At 37.0% G+C, this 27,235-nt stretch overlaps 2 protein-coding genes across 2 annotated transcripts; both read left to right on the top strand.

Moving 5' to 3' along the window:
* Window positions 1-3,946: 3,946 nt before the first annotated feature.
* On the top strand, window positions 3,947-4,420 carry LOC105793378 (uncharacterized). The gene has a single exon (XM_012622292.1). It carries the CDS (start codon window positions 3,947-3,949, stop codon window positions 4,418-4,420), a length of 474 nt encoding a protein of 157 aa, XP_012477746.1.
* Window positions 4,421-16,144: 11,724 nt separating this feature from the next.
* On the top strand, window positions 16,145-16,570 carry LOC128043059 (uncharacterized). The gene is made up of 2 exons (XM_052634865.1): window positions 16,145-16,274; window positions 16,374-16,570. The coding sequence occupies exons 1-2, from the start codon at window positions 16,145-16,147 to the stop codon at window positions 16,568-16,570; spliced, it is 327 nt and encodes a 108-aa protein (XP_052490825.1).
* Window positions 16,571-27,235: the final 10,665 nt, after the last annotated feature.

Here is a 27,235-nt window from a genome sequence, read left to right as displayed (position 1 = left end):
ACGCGGTGGCCGATGACTAGCCGATGATCGAGACCTGGCCGGACTAATTGAAAAAGGAGAGAGTTTTTGCGGTTTTTTTTAAGGAGAATGAAAAATGAATTATTTTTGTAACTTTTTGGCTTAAATAGCCTAGTGAAATGACCCCGTTTCACTCGGCCTCCCCAGACGCCAAAACGGCGTCGTTTTGGGGAGGCCGACCCGACCCGGCCTAGGATCTGCGTGTTTTTGAGCGGAGGGATAAATTGCGCTTTTAGTCCCTCCGCCTTTTTTAATGTTTTATAATTAGGTTTTTTTATTTTTTAATTCTCCTTTTAATTTATTTTTAATTTCAATTTAGCCCTATTGGAACGTCGCCGTTTTGGAGGAGAAGGGAAAATTTCCCTTCCAGCCTCTCTATGTAATTCGCGTGTTCGATTTAGCCCTTTGGGCTTTAATTATTTTCGGATTTCCCCAGATTTTTTTATTTGCAGTTCAATTTAGTCTTTTTTTTAATATTTATCTTAAGATTAATTAATTTTAATAGTTTTTATATATTTTCATAATTTTCATATGTAATTATTTTTAAAATCTATATACATATATATTTTGTACATATTTATATTTTTTCCAGCTAATATTTTTCTCATATATATATATATATACACATATTTTATTTATTTTGATAATATAAATATTATATATATATTTTATATGTAAATCATATGTATATTTTTAAGCTTCATAATGTCAACGTGTATATTATATACCTTCTATTCTTTATTTATTTTGGTTGTTTTCTTCATTTGCTATTTAATTGTGTTTAAATTTATTTATTTATTCATTTGGTATTTTGGCATGTCATAGATTATTGTTTTTAGTTCCATTTATTTATTTGTTTATATTATTTCTATGCCATCGTTAAAATTATTATCATTGTATTTATTACTATTGTATTTGTTATCACGATATTTGCACATATAATATAACGTTACATCATCTTTTTCTCAAATTTAAAAATGGAAAATTTTAAAAATTGAGATAATGCTCGTATTTAGGATTTTCAAGGAAATTGAGCCCTAACGTATTGGGTTCCGATTTTTTTCGTTAAATGTAACAATCGACCATTTCTCTTTCATCAAAAAATAAGAACTCATTATTGGAATTCAACACGTTGTGTCCTAACGTATTGGATGTGACGCATTGATTTCTCTAAATGAAGATTTTTTCTAAAAAATAATAAAGGAAATATTCTGAGTTTTGGATTTTGGAGGACTTGTGCCCTGACGTATTGGGCCGCGATTTCTTAAATCTTGAATAAATGGATATTCTTTTAAATTTTTACTACACGAGTATTCTGGCCTAATTCATTTTTGAGGAAATTAGAATGTCGTGCCCTAACACGTTGGGTGTGGCATTTTCTTTCTCTGAAATGATAAGGGTCTTAATACGTAACGTTTAAGAGTTTTTGCTAAGGATTATATTTTTCAAATTTTTGACGTTAAGACATTAATTACTTAACTAGGTACCAATTTTTTGGCGTAATGAGGGTGCTAATCCTTCCTCAGACGTAACCGACTCTCGGACCCGTTTTTCTAAAATTCGTAGACCAAATTCATTTTTAGGTGACCCAATCACACCTTAATAAAAGATTGGTGGCGACTGCTAATTTTTCCAAATTTTCATCGACAACTAATTTGTTTTTTTTCCAAAAATGAAAATGGTTTCAACAGCTTGGCGACTCCACTAGGGATCAAACATTTTTAAAACAAATAAGAGAGTCGAGCCGCAAAGTTGATTAATTTTTGTCTTATAGTCGAAAAAATGAAATTCATTTTTAAAAATCCTCTTGCATTCATGCTTAATTGATTTAAGTACTTTAAATTATTTTGCATTATACATTACATGTACTGGATAATTTTACCCTCTAAGTGGGAGTGAGAAGCTATTCCTTCGTGAGGTTTTCACCTTTGTATAGGATAGTGGATCGCTTTCGGGATACATCGGTACCTATGCCTTTGTGAGATTTTCATCTCCATATAGTCATTGGGAAAATATGTCCCCCTGAACTGAACTTGATCTATATGAGCCTATAATGGGTGAAGGTTAAGGAATCTGCTAGTTCGGGTACCTTTACTTTAGAGCCAAACCGCATATAATGAGCCTTAGGAGCTTGCCTTAGGTAGAACTACACTAAACCCTAGTAGATGTCCTAATAGACGTTTTACTCTTCCTTGATTATATGCTTATATTTGATACTGACTTTTGTGTTTTATTTTGTTTGCATGACATGTCATTTCATTTCATCATAAAAGGCGTCAGTTCAGATTCAGTTAGTAGATAGAAAGCTTGTCATGGAAAAAGGGTTTCTTGATAAAGTGGAGGACAATGCGGCTGTCCGAACTTGGTCTGAAACAACGCAGCAAGAAAAGGGCGATAGCCTGGTCGATGGGTATGTATCGGAATTATGGGATTTTACTCGCATCAGTGTAACTCAAAACAATTTGCAGGAGTTGAAGGAAATCTGGGATCAATGGAATAATGGGTTAGACTGTTATTTTATGACAATTATGGGGATTTGCCTTATTTGCTTGATGTGAAGGTAGACAAGCATATGTTTCGAGCCCTCGCCCAGTTTTGGAATCCTGCTTACAGTTGATTCACGTTTGGGAATATCGATTTGGTGCCTACAATAGAAGAATATGTGGCTTTACTCCGATGTTCAAAGTTTCAAGTGGACAGGGTCTACTCGATAGTGGTAAATGTGCCAACCTTTTCAAAGAAGCTGATAGGTATAACAGGGATGAGTGAGCAGTGGGTTGCTGCACGGATTAAGCAAAAGGGGAATAGTAAATGCGTACCTTGGAGAAGTTTGAAAGATGCAATTCTAACACATCCAGATGTGAGAAAGAGGTTAGATGTCTTTGCTTTAAGTATATATGGCTTGGTTGTCTTCCCCAAGGCCTTGGGGCATGTGGATGAAACAGTCACCAATTTATTTGACCGACTTGATAAAAAGGTTACACCGATTCTGGCAATTTTGGTAGAAACCTTCAAGTCATTGAGTGCATGCCAAAAAACAGGTGAGGGCAGATTTATTGGATGTGCACAGCTTCTACTTGTATGGTTTCACAGTCACTTTTGGAGGGTGGATAAGGTTTTGTATCGGGTTTTCTCTGAAAATTATTCACCACTAAAGGAGATAGTAGCTACGTTGAGGAGGGACGACATTTCAGAGGAGAAGTGGATGGCGATTCTTCAAAGTCCTCAGGAGGAAGATGTTGAGTGGAGAGCTCCTTGGTTACTTCCAGATGAGATCCTGTATAGGTGTGGTAATTTCGATTAGGTTCTGCTACTTGGGATTTGGGGAGCTAATGGATATGCCCCGTTGTTGGTGTTGAGACAATATAGGTCAAGACAGTTTATACCTGTGGCCCAAGGGATAGCTGATTGTGAATTTTCGTACAAAGATGATGGTTATAGAAAGAAGATTCAGGAGATGTGTAGCGCGTGAAAATAGACTCGCCGAATGAAGGGGTTAGCTGTGGGTCCGATGACAACTCCTGAGTATAATGAATGGTGGGGTAAGAGAATCAACGACAATATACCCAAGGTAAATCAAGAAGGTCGCCAGCCAATAGAGGAGCATTTGTGAGTTATTCCCTCTGAGTTGGAAATTATAAGACGAGATTTTGAGAGAAGAAATGCGAATTTAGAAAAGAAGATAGAGCAAATGGAGGAAGAAAAGATAAACTTGAGATTGGACATAGACACTCAGAAGCTTAAAATTGAGAAATTAAGGAAAGAGAAAAATAAGGCTGAGGAGGAGCTGGGTAGTCTGAAGACGGATTATAAAAAGTTACGTCTGTCAATAAGAACTACTGGGCTAGGAAAAACGTCAGAACAGTGGCGAGCAGAAATTCGAGAAGAAAAGGACAAAGCCGATAGATAGGAACAGAAATTCCAAGAAATGCAGAGGCGAAACGAGGCTTTAGAAAAGAGTTTGTCAGAAAGACAAAAGGAAAAGGGTGAGTTAAAAGATAGGGTGATCGTGTTGGAAGGATCTCTTCGTCAGTATCGAAATCAAAAATCCGCAATAGAGTTGAAAGTAAGCTTGAGTAAGATTGAGGAAATGAAGCAAAGAATCGAAGAGCTAGAAACGGCGTTGCAAAATTGTGAAAACCGGATCAAGCACTTGGAAGCAAATGAAAATCGTAATAAGAAACAGCTACAATACTTTCAGAACCAAGTTAGGAGCAGAGATAATATTATGGAGGAAGCTGTGGTCCAGATCCGAGAAGTAGCTGATCACGTACAAGCTTTGGCAGTACAAGCAGACATGCTGAGTGTGAAGCATGAATTAGAATCAAATCGGGGGCAGGTGTTAGCTGTGTTACTTAGGAAGATTAGAACGTTGAGCAATAGGGCAAAGCTTTATTTGTAATTCACTTTATGTAAAGAAATTTGCTTTCTGGTAAAGTAATCTTAAATGGAATTGAATCAAAATTGACGCCTTTTTTGCATTCATGCATTGCATTACTTCATATGCATTTAAAAATATTAAAAGATTCTAATTAATTTAAATCACTCCTCAGTTAATCTGGAAACCAACCAGCCTACTAAACACCGCTATGGTACTCGATCAAAAACTAAGGATATGGATCAAAGGCTGAAAAGGCTAGAACAGTCCCAAAAAGAAATGTAGGAGCACCTTCAAAAGCAAATGAATGAGCAGCAAAAAATGATAGACAAAATGATGGAATCTCAAAGGTGTATGATGGCTCAGTTAACTCAATGGTTCAACAAGGGAACTGATAAAGGAAAAGGCTTTGTGCTCAATGTTGAAGAAGGAGACAATGAGGGACCTGTCTGTCCTCCAGACTTTAGCCCCCAACAAATTGAGATATACCCGCGTAGGACCTCTGTTACCATTAATCCTCACTAATTTCAGGGCGACACTACAATACTAATGAATCTTCAGGCAGGATCAGGCTCTAACCCCGGAGCCAACCTTGTTAATCCTGCTATCCCTGATTTCGATGAGACGGCTGGAAAGGAGAAAATGAATGATGAGTTGCCAAAGCAGTTAGAGGAGAAGTACAAATGGCTGGAAGAGAAATTTAGAGCGATGGAATGTGCAGAGAGCTACTATGGGATGGATGCTAAAGAATTGAGCCTGGTCCCAGATTTAATACTCCCTTACAAGTTAAAAATGCTAGAGTTTGAGAAGTACAATGGAACTAGTAGCCCCGAAGCTCATATTACCATGTTCTACAGACGAATGACCGGTTATGTCAATAATGACCAACTCTTGATTGAACCGTGGTACAATCGATTGAACCGTACCTAGATTAAATCATGGAGAGATCTGGCACATGCGTTCATAAAGCAGTACAGCCATGTGACTGACATGGTACCTAATAGGATCACTCTACAGAATATGGAAAACTAACCAGGCGAAAGTTTTAGGCAATACGCACAGAGATGGAGGGAGGTTGCCGTACAAGTTCAGCCATCTCTTCTAGAAAGAGAGATGACGATACTTTTCTTTAACACATTGAAGGCCCCATTTATTACACATATGTTAGGAAGTGCTTCTAAAAGCTTTTCTGATATAATTATGAATGGCGAAATGATAGAAAATGCTATCAGAAGCGGGAAGATAGATACGGGAGAAAGTAAAAGAAGGTCGGCCTCAAAGAAGAAGGAAAATGAGGTCAACAATACAAGTTCATCTTCAAAGACGATTACGGTAAATCAACCGGGAAAAGTGACTATTAACCAACACGGATCATCAAAGCGAGGATCCGACACAAGGCGAAACATGGAGAAGCTTCAATTTACACCGATTCCGATGTCGTATAGGGAATTATATCAGAATCTATTCAATGCACACGTGGTTTCCCCTTACCACTTGAAACCTCTGCAGCCTCCGTACCCCAAATGGTATGATGCAAATGCACAATGCGATTATCACGCAGGAATCGTGGGGCATTCTATAGAACATTATACGGTGTTCAAGAAGCTGGTAGAAAGACTCATAAGTATGGGTGTTGTTAAAGTGAATGATTCGCCCAGTACGAAGAATCCGTTACCTAATCATAATGAAAATGGAGTGAACATGATAGGAGGTAACATGGGTAGGAAAATCAAAAAAGATATCGCAGAAGTGAAGATTCCTTTGAGATGAATCTGGAAGAAAATGATAGAAAGAGGGTTGCTTGTATTGGAAAGAAGCTTTGAAGAGGGGGAAAACTACTGTGAGTTTCATCATGAGGGACATGAGATTCAAGAATGCACAGAATTCAGAGCCTTGGTTCAAGGCCTGATGGATAACAAGGAAATGGAGTTTGATGAAGAAGCTAAGGAGGAGGGAAGTATTTTCTGTAACACCCCTTACCCGAGACAGTTTCTGAAATCGAGTACGAGATGTTATCCAATCTAACTTACCAATTCGGAGCATAAAAATTTGCTTTTAAAATTAAATCCACTGTTCACAACAAAACTGTCCACCTGCGCGACTGTCACTAATTTACTTATAACTCAAATTACAAAACTCGAACTTTAAATCCGTAAATTTTCCCTGAAACTAGACTCATATTCCTACTCACCATAAAATTTTTAGAATTTTTTACTTATCCAATTAGTACAGTTTACTCATTAAATTATCCCCTGTTTCACAGCTCGATAGGTCTGACCTCTTGGCACTAAAAAGAAATTATCTCACTGCACAAAATTCATATAAGGTTATCGTTTGTTTATTTTGAAAATAGACTCACTAATAAATCTATACATATAAATTATGACCCATAATTATTTCTGTACAATTTATAATGATTTTCCAAAATCAGAACAGGGGACTTCAAAAATCATTCTGACCCTGTCTCACTAAAATTCAAATATCTCAAAATACAGAATTCCTTTGCCTACACCGTTTATTTCATATAAAAATAGACTTGATAAGGTTTAATTCCATATATAATCCACTCTCTAATTCCATTTCTACTATTTATGGTGATTTTTCACATTCACATCACTGCTGCTGTCAAAGAAACTACTTCTTTGAATTAGTTACCATTTAACATACATAACACCCAAAACATAATTTTTTACTAACCATTTCAATAGCTAATCTTAGCCACATCATATGAACATACTCAAAATGATTAAGACTCTATACATGCCATAGTTTTAAACATTCTGAAAAGCACATAATACCGAGATGATTATGATAGTGTTATACGAGCTCCGACGATCCCCAATTCGACCAAGTTCAAATCACTATAAAACAAAGGAAAAGAAGAAATGTGTAAGATACTAATAGCTTAGTAAGTTACATGTAAACAATAATTACTCATTTAATAATTAATACTTTTAACATATAACTAATCAAAACATTTCCTAGCAATTTCAATCACTTACACATGCACAATCTTACCAATTCACTTGCATATACATTTTCACACTTAACATTTATCACTTATGCTCATTCTTTTCAAATGTACCTGCATACACACTTCATTTCATATTCACTTTAACTCATTATTAATCCCGTTGAACACTCGGAATATACACAGATACGTAGAGATTTAGCACATAAGTGCAACAACGATATGCACCGGCTACCATCGTTATGTAGCCGGTTACCATCGAAATGTAGCGAAGTTACCAACGTTATGTAGCCGGTTACCATCAAACGTAGAAGCTACCAGCGATCAATAACATTGAAATGTCCACGGCCTGCTCACACAAGCCGTCGGTGTCGCAACACTTGCTAGATCACTCAGCACCCGGGACTCATTGTAACACTGTAACACTGATCTCTAGTGACATGTCACTTGTATCCACTTCTATTCCTAAGTTCAACCGGGAATTTACACTTAACACTTTATTTTCAACACTTTAACACTTGAATAATTCATGAATAATTTTCCTTCCACATTGAATATTAATTCACATATCAAATATAATTCACAATTTATAAAAATATAACTATTATTTACACGTAACTTACCTCGAATGCAAAACGACTATTTTTGTAATTTAGTCGATAACTTTCTCTTTTCCCCGATCACTTCTACTATTTCTTCTTTCTTGATCTATATTAACACAATTTAATACATTTTATCAATATCCCATTCAAATACAATTCATACACAACATTTTGGCAAATTTACATTTTTCCCCAAAACTTTTCAAAAATTCCACTTTTGTCCCTAAGCTCGTAAAAATAAAATTCACTAAATTTTTAAATTTCAAACTTCACTAAATCATATCTCATGCTCATAACAGCCCTCAATTTCACAAAATCACAACTTTATGCACACTTTACCATTTTTCACAATTTAGCCCTTTTTCAACATTTTCATTGAAATTCATCTAGTAAAACTTGTAATTAACACTTCAAACATTCATTATCTAACATCACTAATCAATTTACAATTATATCATGAATGGGTCAATTTTTAAACTTTAATTTCATTTAAATTAAATGGTAGAAACATGAAATTCAAGCATCAATAAGTATAAAAATACGAAAATAATTAAAAACGGGGCAAGAAATCACTTACAATTGAGCTTAGGAAGATCAAGAACCCTAGCTATGGTGACATGAATTTTTTTTGGCAGCAAACATCTGATTTTGAAGAAGATGGACACTTATTTTCACTTTATTTTGTCTTTTATTCACTTTTGACAAAAATGCCCTTGACCCATTACTTAGATATTTTTCTAGAATTACCCTTTTGTGTCCATATCACTAATTTATGGTCTAATTGCCACATAACACTTCCAATTTCATGCAATAATTCAATTAAGTCATTTAATCACTAATTAGACACACTTTGCATTTTTCTCAATTTAGTCCTAAAAATTCAATTAGGCACTAAATCATTAAAATTTTCTATTCATATTTTCACACAATATTTCAATCAATCAGTAACTAATAAAAATTTATAAAATTAAACTATTTCACTTCGGATTTGTGGTTATGAAACCACTATTCTGATTAGGCCCTATTTCGGGTTATCACAATATTCCCCCCTCAGGGATTTTCGTCCCCGAAAATCTTACCAGTGAATAAGTTGGGATATTGTTTCCTCATAGCCTCCTCAGTTTCCCATGTTGCCTCTTCCATCCCATGTCGTTGCCATAAAACTTTCACTAAAGCAATTTCTTTGTTTCTCAACTGTTTCACTTCTCGTGCCAAGATTCGAATCGGTTCTTCTTCGTATGTCATATCCGATCGAATTTCCACTTCAGTCGGTGAAATCACATGCGATGGGTCCGATCGATATCGCCTCAACATAGAAACATGAAACACATTATGAATTCTTTCCAATTCCGGTGGTAAAGACAATCGATAAGCCACTGGACCAATTCTTTCTATCACTTCATACGGACCAATAAATCTTGGACTTAATTTACCTTTACGGCCAAATCTCAAAATTTTCTTCCATGGAGACACTTTCAAAAATACTTTATCACTCACTTGAAACTCAATCTCTTTTCCTTTCAAATCCGCATACGACTTCTGTCGATCCGATGCAGCTTTCAAACAATCACGGATTATCTTCACTTTTTCTTCAGTTTCTTTTACCAAATGACTCCATGTAACTGATTTTCATTAAGCTCAGTCCAATATAATGGAGTCCGACACTTTCATCCATACAACGCTTCATAAGGTGCCATTTTTATGCTCGATTGATAATTATTATTATAAGCAAATTCCACCAAAGGTAAATATCTTTCCCAATTACCTTCAAATTCCAATACACAACATCTCAACATGTCTTCGAGTATTTGAATTACTCTTTCAGACTGTCCATCGGTTTGGGGGTGAAATGTTGTACTAAAATTCAATTTAGTACCCAATGCCTCTTGTAATTTCTTCCAAAACCTTGAAGTAAATCGTGGATCTCTATCAGATATAATAGACACAGGCACACCATGTAATCGGACTATCTCAGCAATATACAATTTAGCTAACTTGTCAAGTGAAAAACTCATTCACACAGGAATGAAATAAGCTGACTTAGTCAATCGATCAACTATAACTCAAATTGAGTCTTTCTTTTTCAGTGACAATGGCAATCCGAAAACAAAATCCATAGTAATTCTATCCCACTTCCACTCGGGCACCATAATAGGTTGAAGTAACCCTGAAGGTACTTGGTGTTCAGCTTTTACTTATTGGCACACAAAACACTTTGTCACATACTCGGAGATATCCCGTTTCATACCCGGCCACCAATATAATTTCTTCAAATCATTGTACATTTTTACACTACCGGGGTGAACTGCTAAACGACTATCATGTGCTTCCTGCAAAATTTTCTGAACTAAATCAACATTTTTCGGAACACATATTCTGTCACGAACCATTAAACATCCATCTGAATCAATTCGAAAATCAGAATTATTGTCCACTGCACACTGAGTCTTTCTTCTTTGCAATTCATTATCCACTTCTTGAGCCTCACAAATTTCTTGAAGAAACAATGGTCTAGCTTTTAACTCTGCAAGCAATGATCCATCTTCAGTCAATGTTAATCTCGTATTCAAAGCTCTCAAAGCAAAGAGAGATTTTCTGCTCAAAGCATCAGCAACTATATTGGCTTTTCCCGGATGATAATCTATCACAAGTTCATAATCTTTCATCAATTCCAACCATCTTCGCTGCCGCAAATTCAGATCTTTTTTTGTCATAACATATTTCAAACTTTTATGATCTGTAAAAACACAACATTCTCACAATATAAATAATGACGCCAAATCTTCAAAGTAAAGACAATAGCAGCCAACTCTAAATCATGGGTAGGATAATTTCGTTCATGCGGTTTCAATTGTCGAGAAGCATACGCTATTACTTTTCCTTCTTGCATCAATACACATTCGAGCCCATTTAACGACGCGTCACTATAAACAACAAATTCCTTTCCTGACTTAGGTTGCACTAACACTGGTGCCTCAGTTAAACACTTCTTTAATTTCTCAAAACTTTGTTGACACTCCTCAGTCCATTCGAACTTAACATCTTTTTGCAACAATTTTGTCATCGGTGAAGCTATCATTGAAAAACCTTCTACGAATCGACGGTAATATTCGGCTAAGCCCAAAAAACTCCTAACTTTAGATACATTTCTTGGAGGCTTCCATTCAACTATTGCCGATATCTTATTCGGATTCACTCGAATGCCATCTCCCGAGACAAAATGTCCCAAAAATCCCACTTCACTGTGCCAAAATTCACTTTTGCTAAATTTAGCAAACAATTTCTTTTCTCGCAGAGTCTGTAGCACAATTCTTAAATGTTCGGCATGCTCAGCTTCACTTCAGGAATAAATAAGAATATCATCTATAAACACCACCACAAATTTATCCAAATAGGGCCAAAAAATCCGATTCATCAAATCCATAAAAATAGCTGGAGCATTAGTCAGACCAAAAGGTATTACAAGAAACTCATAGTGACCATACTAGGGTTACGAAAGCGATCTTTGGCACATCTGACTCTTTAACCCTCAATTGGTAATATCCAGATCTCAAATCAATTTTGGAAAACACTGTGGCATCCTTTAACTGATCAAACAAGTCATCTATTCGGGGCAATGGATACTTATTCTTTACTGTCACTTTATTAAGTTGACGATAATCAATACACAATCTCAATGTCCCATCCTTTTTCTTCACAAATAGTATGGGAGCACCCCACGGAGAGTAACTTGGTCTTACGAATCCTTTATCCGTCAACTCTTGTAATTGTACTTTTAATTCTTTTAATTCAGTTGGTGCCATTCTGTAGGGAGCAATCGATATTGGAGCAGTACCTGGCATTACTTCAATACCAAACTCTACTTCTCTAATCAAAGGCAAACCTGGCAACTCTTCTGGGAACACATCTAAATATTCACATACCACTGGTACTGATTTGATCTTTATTTCAGACACTTTTGTATTCAACATAGAAGCAAGATATGCTTCACAACCATTTTTCAAACATTTCTGAGCAGACATGGCAGAAATCACAATTGGCATCACATTTGACTTATCTGTTTCAACCCGAAGAACTGTACCACTACTACACTTCAACTCAAGAATTTTCTGACTACAATCTATCTTGGCCTTATGCAATGTCAACCAATCCATTCCCAAAATAACATCAAATTCATCAAATGGCAACAACATCAAGTTGGCAGGGAAACACTGACCTTGTATCATCAAAGGACAATTTTTGCATATTTTATCAACTATCACATGCTTGCCTAAAGGATTCGACACTTTAACCACATACTCAGCCAATTCAACACACAAATTCTTATCAGACACTAAATTCATGCATACATACGAGTGAGTAGAACCAGGATCAATCAATGCAAGAACATTAGTGTCGTAAAGAGAAAATATACCAGTGATCACATCAGGAGAAGATGCTTCCTCTCTAGCTCGGATGGCATAAGCTCTCACTAGAGCTCTCGCTTCAGATCTTACAGTAGTGTCTTTTGTTACTCCTCTACCACTAGTTCCAGCCCCCACATTTCTCGGTGGTCTTCCTCTAATAGTCACACTGCTCGATCTCACATTCTGAAACTTTTCTATCTCTTCTCTTTCTGGACAATCTTTCACAAAATGATCTTGAGATCCACATTTAAAACATGCTCGGCTGATTAAATAACATTCCCCCAAATGTCGTTTTCCACAATGTTGACATTCCAGTCTAGTAGGTTTAACACTACCTACACTTGCCATATAAGTCGCCTGAGCTTTAGAACCTGAATATTGTCTTTCTCGATCTCTTTGAAAATTCACACTAGAAACATTCGATCGAGTATTCATTTCTCTATACTTCTTCGCTTGAAATTGAAATGACTTGCCCATTGATCTTTTTCTTGCATCTCTTGTTTCACTTTCCACCTTTCTTTTCTCTTTACTCAATTCTTCAACCTTGATAGCTCTTTCAACTAGTACCACTAACTCTTTAATTTCAAGAATTCCCACTAGCAATCGGATATCCTCGTTTAATCCATCTTCAAACCTTTTGCACAATGTAGCTTCATTAGATACACACTCTTGGGCATACTTGCTTAATTTGACAAATTCTCGTTCATATTCGGCTACCGTCATGCGCCCTTGTTTCAATTCAAGAAACTCTTTTCTCTTTTGATCAATGAAACGCTGACTTACATACTTCTTTCGGAATTCTTCTTGAAAGAAATCCCATGTAATTTTCTCTTTAGGCACTACTGACACTAAAGTTCTCCACGAATTATAAGCTGAATCCCTCAACAATGAGATAGCACATTTGAGACTTTCATCTGGAGTACAAGATAATTCATCCAACACTCTGATAGTATTATCAAGCCAGAACTCTGCTCTTTCAGGATCATCATTTACATTAGCTCGGAACTCTTCGGCTCCATACTTTCGAATTTTGTCCACTGAAGGCTTTGACAATCTTAACACTTTAGTTTTTTGAGGAGTTATGGGAACAGTTTGAGGAATAGGAGGGGGCGGAGGAGGTTGAGCCTTAGGATTAGTTCTAACAAACTCAGTGTACCAATTACTCATCATATGGAGAAAAGCTTCCCGAGCCTAATCTCCTCGACCACAATCTCGAATTCGACTTTCATGAGCACATTACTTTGAGCATCATCAGCTGTATCTCGATTAAAATCCATTACTATAAAAAATATTTTAAGATGTCAGAAGTCGTCACACTATCATTATTCAATTATGGCATGTATAGATAGTCTATTACACTCGCTACATTAGTCTGAGAATCGACTAAACCGTAGCTCTGATACCACTAAATGTAACACCCCTTACCCGAGACCATCGCTGGAATCGAGTACGAGATGTTATACAATCTAACTTACCAATTCGGAGCATAAAAATTTGCTTTTAAAATTAAATTCATTGTTCACAACAAAACTGTCCACCTGCGCGACTGTCACTAATTTACTTATAACTCAAATTACGAAACCCAAAATTTAAATCCGCAAATTTTCCCTGAAACTAGACTCATATTCCTACTTACCATAAAATTTTTAGAATTTTTGACTTATCCAATTAGTACAGTTTATTCATTAAAGTATCCCCTGTTTCACAGCTCAACAGGTCTGACCTCTTGGCACTAAAAATAAATTATCTCATTGCACAGAATTCATATAAGGTTATCGTTTGTTTATTTTGAAAATAGACTCACTAAGAAATCTATACATATAAATTATGACCCATAATTATTTCTGTACAATTTATAATGATTTTCCAAAGTCAGAATAGGGGACTTCAAAAACCATTCTGACCCTGTCTCACTAAAATTCAAATATCTCAAAATACAGAATTCCTTTGCCTACATCGTTTATTTCATATAAAAATAGACTTGATAATATTTAATTCCATATATAATTCACTCTCTAATTCCATTTCTACTATTTATGAGCCAAACCGCATATAATGAGCCTTAGGAGCTTGCCTTAGGTAGAACTACACTAAACCCTAGTAGATGTCCTAATAGACGTTTTACTCTTCCTTGATTATATGCTTATATTTGATACTGACTTTTGTGTTTTATTTTGTTTCCATGACATGGCATTTCATTTCATCATAAAAGGCGTCAGTTCAGATTCAGTTGCTAGATAGAAAGCTTGTCATGGAAAAAGGGTTTCTCGATAAAGTGGAGGACAATGCGGCTGTCCGAACTTGGTCTGAAACAACGCAGCAAGAAAAGGACGATAGCCTGACCGATGGGTATGTATCAGAATTATGGGATTTTACTCGCATCAGTGTAACTCAAAACAATTTGCAGGAGTTGAAGGAAATCTGGGATCAGTGGAATAATGAGGTTAGACTGTTATTTTATGACAATTATAGGGATTTGCCTTATTTGCTTGATGTGAAGGTAGACAAGCATTTGTTTCGAGCCCTCGCGCAGTTTTGGAATCCTGCTTACTGTTGATTCACGTTTGGGAATATCGATTTGGTGCCTACAATAGAAGAATATGTGGCTTTACTCCGATGTTCAAAGTTTCAAGTGGACAGGGTCTACTCGATAGCGGTAAATGTGCCAACCTTTTCAAAGAAGCTGACAGGTATAACAGGGATGAGTGAGCAGTGGGTTGCTACACGAATTAATCAAAAGGGGAATAGTAAATGCGTACCTTGGAGAAGTTTGAAAGATGCAATTCTAACACATCTAGATGTGAGAAAGAGGTTAGATGTTTTTGCTTTAAGTATATATGGCTTGGTTGTCTTCCCCAAGGCCTTGGGGCAAGTGGATGAAACAGTCACCGATTTATTTGACCGACTTGATAAGAAGGTTACACCGATTCCGGCAATTTTGGTAGAAACCTTCAGGTCATTGAGTGCATGCCGAAAAACATGTGAGGGCAGATTTATTGGATGTGCACAGCTTCTACTTGTATGGTTTCACAGTCACTTTTGGAGGGTGGATAAGGTTTCGTATCGGGTTTTCTCTGAAAATTATTCACCACTAAAGGAGATAGTAGCTACGCCGAGGAGGGACGACATTTCAGAGGAGAAGTGCATGGCGATTCTTCAAAGTCTTTAGGAGGAAGATGTTAAGTGGAGAGCTCCTTGGTTACTTCCAGATGAGATCCTATATAGGTGTGGTAATTTCGATTAGGTTCCACTACTTGGGATTTGGGGAGCTAGTGGATATGCCCTGTTGTTGGTGTTGAGACAGTATAGGTCAAGACAGTTTATACCTGCGGCTTAAGGGATAGCTGATTGTGAATTTTCGTACAAAGATGATGGTTATAGAAAGAAGATTCAGGAGATGTGTAGCGCGTGAAAATAGACTCGCCGAATGAAGGGGTTAGCTGTGGGTCCGATGACAACTCTTGAGTATAATGAATGGTGGGGTAAGAGAATCAACGACAATATACCCAAGGTAAATCAAGAAGGTCGCCAGCTAATAGAGGAGCATTTGCGAGTTATTCCTTCTGAGTTGGAAATTATAAGACGAGATTTTGAGAGAAGAAATGCAGATTTAGAAAAGAAGATAGAGCAAATGGAGGAAGAAAAGATGAACTTGAGATTGGACATAGACGTTCAGAAGCTTGAAATTGAGAAATTAAGGAAAGAGAAAAACAAGGCTGAGGAGGAGCTGGGTAGTCTGAAGACGGATTATAAAAAGTTGCGTCTATCAATGGGAACTACTGGGCTGGGAAAAACGTCAGAACAGTGGCGAGCAGAAATTCAAGAAGAAAAGGACAAAGCCGATAGATGGGAACAGAAATTCCAAGAAATGCAGAGGCGAAACGAGGCTTTAGAAAAGAGTTTGTCAGAAAGAAAAAAGGAAAAGGGTGAGTTAAAGGATAGGGTGATCGTGTTGGAAGGATCTCTTCGTCAGTATCGAAATCAAAATTCCGCAATAGAGTTGAAAGCAGGCTTGAGCAAGATTGAGGAAATGAAGCAAAGAATCGAAGAGCTAGAAATGGCATTGGAAAATTGTGAAAACCGGATCAAGCACTTGGAAGCAAATGAAAATCGTAATAAGGAACAGCTACAATACTTTCAGAACCAAGTTAGGAGCAGAGATAATATTATGGAGGAAGCTGTGGTCCAGATCTGAGAAGTAACTGATCACGTACAAGCTTTGGCAGTACAAGCAGACATGCTAAGTGTGAAGCATGAATTAGAATCAGATCGGGGGCAGGTGTTAGCTGTGTTACTTAGGAAGATTAGAACGTTGAGCAATAGGGCAAAAATTTATTTGTAATTCACTTTATGTAAAGAAATTTGCTTTCTGGTAAAGTAATCTTAAATGGAATTGAATCAAAATTGACGCCTTTTTTGCATTCATGCATTGCATTACTTCATATGCATTTAAAAATATTAAAAGATTCTAATTAATTTAAATCACTCCTCAGTTAATCTAGAAACCCACCAGCCTACTAAACACCGCTATGGTACTCGATCAAAAACTAAGGATATGGATCAAAGGCTGGAAAGGCTAGAACAGTCCCAAAAAGAAATGTAGGAGCACCTTCAAAAGCAAATGAATGAGCAGCAAAAAATGATAGACAAAATGATGGAATCTCAAGGGTGTATGATGGCTCAGTTAACTCAATGGTTCAACAAGGGAACTGATAAAGGAAAAGGCTTTGTGCTCAATGTTGAAGAAGGAGACAATGAGGGACCTGTCTATCCTCCAGACTTTGCCCCCCAACAAGTTGAGATATACCCGCGTAGGACCTCTGTTACCATTAATCCTCACTAATTTCAGGGCGACACTACAATACTAATGAATCTTCAGGCAGGATTAGGCTCTAACCCCGGAGCCAACCTTGTTAATCCTGCTATCCCTGATTTCGATGAGGCGGCTGGAAAGGAGAAAATGAATGATGAGTTGCCAAAACAGTTAGAGGAGAAGTACAAATGGCTGGAAGAGAAATTTAGAGCGATAAAATGTGCAGAGAGCTACTATGGGATGGATGCTAAAGAATTGAGCCTGGTCCCAGATTTAATACTCCCTTACAAGTTAAAAATGCTAGAGTTTGAGAAGTACAATGGAACTAGTAGCCCCGAAGCTCATATTACCATGTTCTACAGACGAATGACCGGTTATGTCAATAATGACCAACTCTTGATACATTGCTTCCAGGATAGCCTCACAAGGGCAGTATCCAAGTGGTACAATTGATTGAACCGTACCCAGATTAAATCATGGAGAGATCTGGCACAGGCGTTCATAAAGTAGTACAGCCATGTGACTGACATGGTACCTGATAGGATCACTCTACAGAATATGGAAAAGAAACCAGGTGAAAGTTTTAGGCAATACGCACAGAGATGGAGGGAGGTTTCCGTACAAGTTCAGCCATCTCTTCTAGAAAGAGAGATGACGATGCTTTTCTTTAACACATTGAAGGCCCCATTTATTACACATATGTTTGGAAGTGCTACTAAAAGCTTTTCTGATATAGTTATGAATGACGAAATGATAGAAAATGCTATCAGAAGCGGGAAGATAGATACGGGAGAAAGTAGTAGAAGGTCGACCTCGAAGAAGAAGGAAAATGAGGTCAACAATACAAGTTCATATTCAAAGACGATTACGGTGAATCAACCGGGAAAAGTGGCTGTTAACCAACACGGATCATCAAAGCGAGGATCCGACACAATGCAAAATATGGAGAAGCTTCAATTTACACCGATTTCGATGTCGTATAGGGAATTATATCAGAATCTATTCAATGCACACGTGGTTTCCCCTTACCACTTGAAACCTCTGCAGCCTCCGTACCCCAAATGGTATGATGCAAATGCACAATGCGATTATCACGCAGGAATCATGGGGCATTCTATAGAACATTGTACGGCGTTCAAGAAGCTGGTAGAAAGACTCATAAGTATGGGTGTTGTTAAAGTGGATGATTCGCCCAGTACGAAGAATCCGTTACCTAATCATAATGAAAATGGAGTGAACATGATAGGAGGTAACATGGGTAGGAAAATCAAAGAAGATATCGCAGAAGTGAAGATTCCTTTGAGATGAATCTGGAAAAAAATGGTAGAAAGAGGGTTGCTTGTATTGGAAAGAAGCTTTGAAGAGGGGGAAAACTACTGTGAGTTTCATCATGAGGGACATGAGATTCAAGAATGCACAGAATTCAGAGCCTTGGTTCAAGGCCTGATGGATAACAAGGAAATGGAGTTTTATGAAGAAGTTAAGGAGGAGGGAAGTATTTTCTGTAATACCCCTTACCCGAGACAGTTTCCGGAATCGAGTACGAGATGTTATCCAATCTAACTTACCAATTCGGAGCATAAAAATTTGCTTTTAAAATTAAATTCACTGTTCACAACAAAACTGTCCACCTGCGTGACTGTCACTAATTTACTTATAACTCAAATTACGAAACTCAAAATTTAAATCCGTAAATTTTCCCTGAAACTAGACTCATATTCATACTTACCATAAAATTTTTAGAATTTTTTACTTATCCAATTAGTACAGTTTATTCATTAAAATATTCCCTATTTCACAGCTCGATAGGTCTGACATCTTGGCACTAAAAATAAATTATCTCATTGCACATAATTCATATAAGGTTATAGTTTGTTTATTTTGAAAATAGACTCACTAGGAAATCTATACATATAAATTATGACCCATAATTATTTCTGTACAATTTATAATGATTTTCCAAAGTTAGAATAGGGGACTTCAAAAACCATTCTGACCCTGTCTCACTAAAATTCAAATATCTCAAAATACTAAATTCCTTTACCTACACCGTTTATTTCATACAAAAATAGACTTGATAAGATTTAATTCCGTATATAATTCACTCTCTAATTCCATTTCTACTATTTATGGTGATTTTTCACATTCAGGTCACTGCTGCTGTCAAAGAAACTGCTTCTTTGAATTAGTTACCATTTAACATACATAACACCCAAAACATAATTTTTTACTAACCATTTCAATAGCTAATTTTAGCCACATCATATGAACATACTCAAATGATTAAGACTCTATACATGCCATAGTTTTAAACATTCTGAAGAGCACATAATACCGAGATGATTATGATAGTGTGATATGAGCTCCGACGATCCCCAATTCGACCAAGTTCAAATCACTATAAAACAAAGGAAAAGAAGAAAGGTGTAAGATACTAATAGCTTAGTAAGTTACATGTAAACAATTATTACTCATTTAATAATTAACACTTTTAACATATAATTAATCAAAACATTTCCTAGCAATTTCAATCACTTACACATGCACAATCTTACCAATTCACTTGCATATACATTTTCACACTTAACCTTTATCACTTATGCTCATTCTTTTCAAATGTACCGCATACACACTTCATTTCATATTCACTTTAACTCATTATTAATCTCGTTGAACACTGGAATATACACGATACGTAGAGATTTAGCACATAAGTGCAACAACGATATGTAGAAGCTACCATCGTTATGTAGCCAAAAGCTACCATTGAAATGTAGCCGGCTACCACCGTTATGTAGCCGGCTACCATGAAACATAGAAGCTACCACCGATCAATAACACTAGAAATGTCCACGGGCCTGCTCATACAAGCCGTCAGTGTATCGCAACACATGCTAGATGACTCAAGACCGGGACTCATTGTAACTTCTTGTAACATCGATCTCTAGTGACATGTCACTTGTATCCACTTCTATTCCTAAGTTCAACCGGGAATTTACACTTAACACTTTATTTTCAACACTTTAACACTTGAATAATTCATGAATAATTTTCCTTCCACATTGAATATTAATTCACATATCAAATATAATTCACAATTTATAAAAATATAACTATTATTTACACGTAACTTACCTCGGATGCAAAACGACTATTTTTGTAATTTAGTCGATAACTTTCTCTTTTCCCCGATCACTTCTACTATTTCTTCTTTCTTGATCTATATTAACACAATTTAATACATTTTATCAATATCCCATTCAAATACAATTCATACACAACATTTTGGCAAATTTACATTTTTCCCCAAAATTTTTCAAAAATTCCACTTTTGTCCCTAAGCTCGTAAAAATAAAATTCACTAAATTTTTAAATTTCAAACTTCACTAAATCATATCTCATGCTCATAACAGCCCTCAATTTCACAAAATCACAACTTTATGCACACTTTACCATTTTTCACAATTTAGCCCTTTTTCAACATTTTCATTGAAATTCATCTAGTAAAACTTGTAATTAACACTTCAAACATTCATTATCTAACATCACTAATCAATTTACAATTATATCATGAATGGGTCAATTTTTAAACTTTAATTTCATTTAAATTAAATGGTAGATGCATGAAATTCAAGCATCAATAAGCATAAAAATACGAAAATAATTAAAAACGGGGCAAGAAATCACTTACAATTGAGCTTAGGAAGATCAAGAACCCTAGCTATGGTGACATGAATTTTTTTTGGCAGCAAACATCTGATTTTGAAGAAGATGGACATTTATTTTCACTTTATTTTGTCTTTTATTCACTTTTGACAAAAATGCCCTTGACCCATTACTTAGATATTTTTCTAGAATTACCCTTTTGTGTCCATATCACTAATTTATGGTCTAATTGCCACATAAACACTTCCAATTTCATGCAATAATTCAATTAAGTCATTTAATCACTAATTAGACACACTTTGCATTTTTCTCAATTTAGTCCTAAAAATTCAATTAGGCACTAAATCATTAAAATTTTCTATTCATATTTTCACACAATATTTCAATCAATCAGTAACTAATAAAAATTTATAAAATTAAACTATTTCACTTCAGATTTGTGGTTACGAAACCACTATTCCGATTAGGCCCTATTTCGGGCTATCACATTTGCACATTCGAATCCACAAAGGTTCCAAGAGTAACTCAGCCTGGGGTCATCATCTCGCGACCAAGGAATGATGAAGTGAGAGCACCAGTAATGCCAAGAATCATAATAAAGAAACCTGTAACCTTTTTCTTACCAGGATAGTAGGAAGGTTCCGTGGAATTATGAGTGTAATACAACTGTCCCTGGAATGGAGACTACAAAGGACCAGGATGTGAGTACCGATCTAGAACATGTGAAAGGAAGGGCCATAATAGTGGAACAAGAAGGGAAAATAGCTAAGCCTGTGTTGTCTATCAACGAGCCAGTGAAGGAGGAAGAAGCAGTGGAATTCCTAAAATTCTTGAAGCACAGCGAGTACAATGTCGTCGAACAGTTGCATTAACAATCAGCTCGCATATCCATACTAACCTTGCTCTTGAATTCAGAAGTACACCGAAGTGCGTTGATGAGGATGTTAAATGAGACCTATGTGGCCGATGATATTTCTGTCGGCAAGTTAGATCGGTTGGTCAATAATATCAGTGCTGATAATTTCATATTCTTCAATGATGATGAAATACCTCCTGGGGGCGTGGGATCTACTAAGGCTTTGCATATCACTGCACGATGCAAGGGGCATATTTTGCCAGGAGTGTTGATTGACAATGGATTAGCTTTGAACGTGTTGCCATTAGTCACACTCAACAGGCTTCCCATAGACAGTTCGCACATGAAACATGCCAAAATATGGTGAGGGCATTTGACGGTACAGAAAGAAAGGTCGTGGGAAGAATTGAGATACCCCTACTGATTGGCCCAATAGTTTATGAGGTAGATTTTATTGTGATGGATATCAAACCTTCCTACAATTGTTTATTAGGAAGACCATGGATACATTTGGCGGAGGCAGTACCGTCATCATTACATCAGAAGCTGAAGTTAGTGTCAGAAGGTCGGCTAGTGACAATCAACGCCGAAGAGGATATAATAACAGCTGTATCCAATGAGATGCCGTACGTGGAGACTAATGATGAGTCAGTAGAATGCTCATTTCGATCCTTGGAGTTTGTAAACGCGGTATTTGTGCCTAAAGAAAGCAAAATTTTGGTGCCTAAATTATCCAAAATTACAGTGATGGGTTTGCAGTTGTTGGTAGGAAAATGAGCTTTACTGGGAAAAGGGCTGGGGAGATATCTTCAAGGGAGGATTGAGGTGCCAGTACTGAAAAGAAAGCAAGATCACTTTGGCTTAGGATACAAGCCAGACAGAGGACAGAGAAAGAAGGAGTTAGAAAAAAGACAGGAAAGAAGAATGGCACGTCTAAGTGGGGAGGAAACCAAATGGGAGCCAATGATAATTCCACACGTATCCAAAACCTTTGTATCTGGAGGAGTTATTCATGCTGAGAGAAAGATACCGATTGAGGAAAGCATTGAAGAGACGTTGGGAAATATGCACATCAATGCCATTCATGAGCATTAGAATGAAGAGAGGAGCTGGTTAGATATTCGTCCTTATGAGCCTGGGAGTGTTCTGGACAATTGGACTGCGGAAGGAATACGTAAAGTCTTTAGAACTGTCTCAGAGTAATATTCAGAACAAACTTGTTGTTTTAGCCTAGAAATAACAAGAACTCTTTTGTGAAATAGGCTTATGTTTGAATATCATTATTTTAATAAAACATCTTTGCAATCGTTTCAAGCAAATATTCTTTCATTCTTTCCATACAAGTAAATATATTCTTTCATTTATAATCATTGCACAAGTAATTGTACATAAATTCATACATTCTTTTGTAACCATATTAGGTCCCTGTATATCAACGATGTAAATGACGCCGCTACGAACTCAGAGTGTCCTTTTGAACGAAACATGTGTTTAGAGGGATCGCACGATTTTGAAAGTGATGAAGATTTTATCTCTGGACTTGTTCAGGATGGTAGAACAAGAGGAAAAACAAATCCTACCTCACAAAGAATCAGTAGAAGTTGTGAGCTTGGAAGAAGGAAAAGAGGTGAAAATTGGAACTGAGATTTCTGCAAAGACAATATGAGACCTCATTAAATTACTCCGAGAGTTCAAATACATCTTCGCATGCTAATACCAGGATATGCCTGGATTGAGCACTGACATCGTGGTACATCGCCTACCTATAAGGGAGGATTGTAAGCCAGTTCAGCAGAAACTGAGAAGAATGAGGCCCGATATTGTGCTTAAAATAAATGAGGAAGTCAAGAAACAGTTTGATGCGGGGTTTTTACAAGAGGTCAAATATTCTGAATGGGTAGCCAACATTGTTCCAGTTCCTAAAAAAGATGGAAAAGTACGAATGTGTGTGGATTACAGAGATCTGAACAAAGCAAGCCCAAAAGACAATTTCCCACTGCCGCATATCGATACTTTGGTTGACAATACGGCGGGATATTCATTGTTTTCCTTCATGGATGGTTTCTCAGGATACAATCAGATAAAGATACACCCTGAAGATATGGGAAAGACTACATTTATTACTTTGTGGGGAACATTCTGCTACAAAGTAATGCCATTCGGATTAAAGAATGCAGGAGCAACATATCAGAGAGCCATGGTAGCCTTGTTTCACGACATGATGCATAAAGAGATTGAGGTTTATGTTGATGATATGATTTCCAAATCCAGAACAGAGGATAAGCATGTGCAGGTCCTGAGAAAATTGTTCTTAAGACGAAGAAAGTTTCAGCTCAAACTCAACCCAACAAAATACACTTTTGGAGCCAGGTCAGGAAAGCTATTGGGCTTCGTAGTTAGTGAGAAAGGGATCAACATTGACCCAGACAGGGTCAGGGCAATACGGGATTTACCGCCACCACGTACTCAGAAAGAAGTTTGAGGTCTTTTAGGACGATTGAATTATATTGCTCGGTTTATTTCACAGTTGACCGAGAAATGTGACCCCATATTTCACCTTTTGAAGAAACATAATCCTGATGTCTGGAATGAAGAATGCCAAAAAGCATTTGAAAAGATAAAGCAATACTTATCCAATACTCCAGTGCCGTTACCACCTAGCCCAGATAGACCCTTGATTTTGTATTTGACTGTGTTCGATAACTCCATGGGATGCGTGCTGGGTCAACATGACGCGACTGGAAAAAAGGAAAAGGTGATATACTATCTCAGTAAGAAATTCACTGATTGTGAAATGAGATATTCGCCTATCGAAAAACTATGTTGCGCCTTGATTTGGACAACCAAGAGGTTAAGGCAATACTTACTCTATCACACAACTTGGCTAATTTCAAAATTAGACCCTTTAAAGTATATGATGGAATCAAAGGCGTTGACGGGAAGAATGGCTAGATGGCAAATCTTGCTTTCCGAGTTTGATATAGTATACATAAGCCAGAAGGCCATCAAAGAAAGTGCGATAGTAGATTTCTTGGCTAGCAGAGCTCTAGAAAATTATGAGCATCTAGACTTTGATTTCCCGAATGAAGATTTGATGTATGTGGCAAATGCTGAAGAGGATCCCCAAGAAAATCATTCTTGGAGATTAAACTTTGACGGAACATCGAATGCACTAGGCAAAGGGATTGGGGCAGTCCTAGTGTCTCCGAATGGAGATTATCATCCTTTCACCAGTAAATTGGACTTTGATTGCACTAATAACATGGCTGAGTATGAAGCTTGCATCATGGGTATACGGGCAGCCATAGAGACATTAGAAGTGTACGGAGACTCAGCATTGGTAATATACCAACTAAGAGGGGAATGGGAGACAAGAGCCCTAAGTTGATCCGTTATCGGAGATTGGTTCTGGAATTGATCGAAGAGTTTGACAACATTACCTTCTGTTATCTCCCACGAGAAGAAAATCAGATGGTTGACGCTCTTGCTACTTTAGCTTCCATGATTAAAGTGAATCAGTTGGAGGACATGAAGCCCATTCAAATTAATATTTATGAGATCCCGGCCCCCTGTTACAACATTGAAGAAATAGAGAATGATAATCGTCCCTGGTACCAAGATATATTACTCTATGTGAAAAATCACGAATATCCTGATCAGGCAACGGAGAATGATAAGAGGACATTGAGGAGATTAGCTATTGACTATGTCCTAGATGGAGAGATCCTATACAAAATAGGAAAGGGTCAAGTACTGTTGAGATGCGTGGACGCTGTAGAGGCTAAGGAAATTCAAGAAGAAGTCCATGAGGGTGTTTGTGGAACGAACGCCAATGGATTCACAATGGCTAGACAGATCATGAGATTTGGATATTGCTGGGCCACCATGGAAAGAGATTGCCTCAATCATGCCAAGAAATGCCATAAATGCCAAATTTATGGGGATAAAATACACGCGCCTCCTTCACCTCTTCATGTTATGACTTCTCCATGGCCTTTCTCCATGCGGGGTATGGACGTCATTGGACCAATATCACCGAAGGCTTCTAATGGACATCGTTTCATTTTTGTGGTTATTGACTATTTCACTAAATGGGTAGAAGCAGCCTCGTATGCTAATGTCACGAAGTCAGCAGTCAGTAAGTTTTTGAAGAAAGAGATCATATGTCGATATGGAATTCCTGAAAGAATCATATCTGACAATGCGCTAAATCTGAATAACAGTACAATAGCGGAAGTCTGCAGTCAGTTCAACATTAGACACCATAATTCGTCACTGTATCGTCCAAAAATGAATGGTGCAGTAGAGGCGGCCAACAAAAATATTAAGAAGATTGTGGCGAAAATGGCTGAAACTTACAAGGATTGGCCTGAGAAGTTACTATTCACTCTTCTGGCTTGCTGAACATCTGCCAGGACTTCTACTGGGGCAACACATTTTTCTTTGGCTTATGGAATGGAGGCAGTGTTACCTATTAAGGTTGAAATTCCTTCTCTCCGGGTATTGGTTGAGCTAAAGTTGGATGAGGCCGAATGGATCCAATCTCGATATGATCAGTTGAACCTGATTGAAGAGAAAAGACTAAAAGCTATTCGTCATGGTCAAATGTATCAGAAACGAATGATGCAAGCTTATAATAAGAAGGTTCGTTCCAGAGAATTTCATGAGGGGGATTTGGTTTTGAAAAGATCCTCCCTTTACAAAAAGATTTCAGAAGGAAATGGATACCAAACTGGGAAGGACCTTATCTTGTGAAAAAGGCTTTTTCTGGAGGCGCTTTGATTTTGAGTGAAATGGATGGAAAAAATCTTCTGAATCCTGTAAATTCAGATTCGGACAAGAAATATTTCACTGAAGGAAGGAAGGAGTCAAAGTGAAAACCCACGAAGGGCACTCTGATTTCTTAAAAAAAAGATGGAGAGGTCAAGGTGAAAACCCGAAAAGAACGTCTTGAGACCAAAGGGGGTTTGAGTTAAAAACCTGAACAGGGCGGCTCAAACACTGTCAGATTGGGGCATATGGTGATCTTGCTACACTTAAGTCAACAAGAAAAAGATATACGACGTCTTGGGGCATTGACAAAGTACTGTAGATCCCCTAAACACATGTTAAATTCAGAATGGTTCTTGGTTTGCACGGAGAAGTTCAGGCGGCGATATCCAAAGTACCTAGTCTTCATATTATTTGTACCAAGTTTGTTGGTTCTTGTAAATACTTCATTCTTCGATGTTCTTGAACACTTTTTCTTTTCAAGACACTTTCTATCAATAAATTCTTTTTCTATTATTCGAGTTATCCCTTGAATTAATGTCTTAGTCAGTATCTTGATCTTTGTGCAAGCATGTCGCATTAGAGTAATGATGGATGGACTAATAAACTTTCACAAAAGAAGTTTTGCATATTACTATGAGAACTTCTAAACCTGAAACAAGACTTTTGTCTAGAACACACCAAGTTTAAAAGAGAAAGTCTAAGTTAAGATTGCTTTTTTTGGAGTTGGTTGTCTAAATATTGAATGAGATGGC

Source organism: Gossypium raimondii, chromosome 8 (assembly GCF_025698545.1).
Source record: "Gossypium raimondii isolate GPD5lz chromosome 8, ASM2569854v1, whole genome shotgun sequence".
In the NCBI taxonomy this organism is placed as follows: Eukaryota; Viridiplantae; Streptophyta; class Magnoliopsida; order Malvales; family Malvaceae; genus Gossypium; species Gossypium raimondii.
Note: the sequence above shows the minus strand (reverse complement) of the source record. Positions and strands in the feature narration are given on the sequence as shown.

What these genes read in the sequence shown, in the direction of transcription:
- LOC105793378 (XM_012622292.1), top strand. Translation starts at nt 3,947, where the DNA reads ATGCAGAGGCGAAACGAGGCTTTAGAAAAGAGTTTGTCAGAAAGACAA.
- LOC128043059 (XM_052634865.1), top strand. Translation starts at nt 16,145, where the DNA reads ATGGGAACTACTGGGCTGGGAAAAACGTCAGAACAGTGGCGAGCAGAA. An exon ending in AAACGAGGCTTTAGAAAAGA is followed by an intron (nt 16,275 to 16,373) that starts GTTTGTCAGAAA and finishes ATTCCGCAATAG; the next exon opens with AGTTGAAAGCAGGCTTGAGC.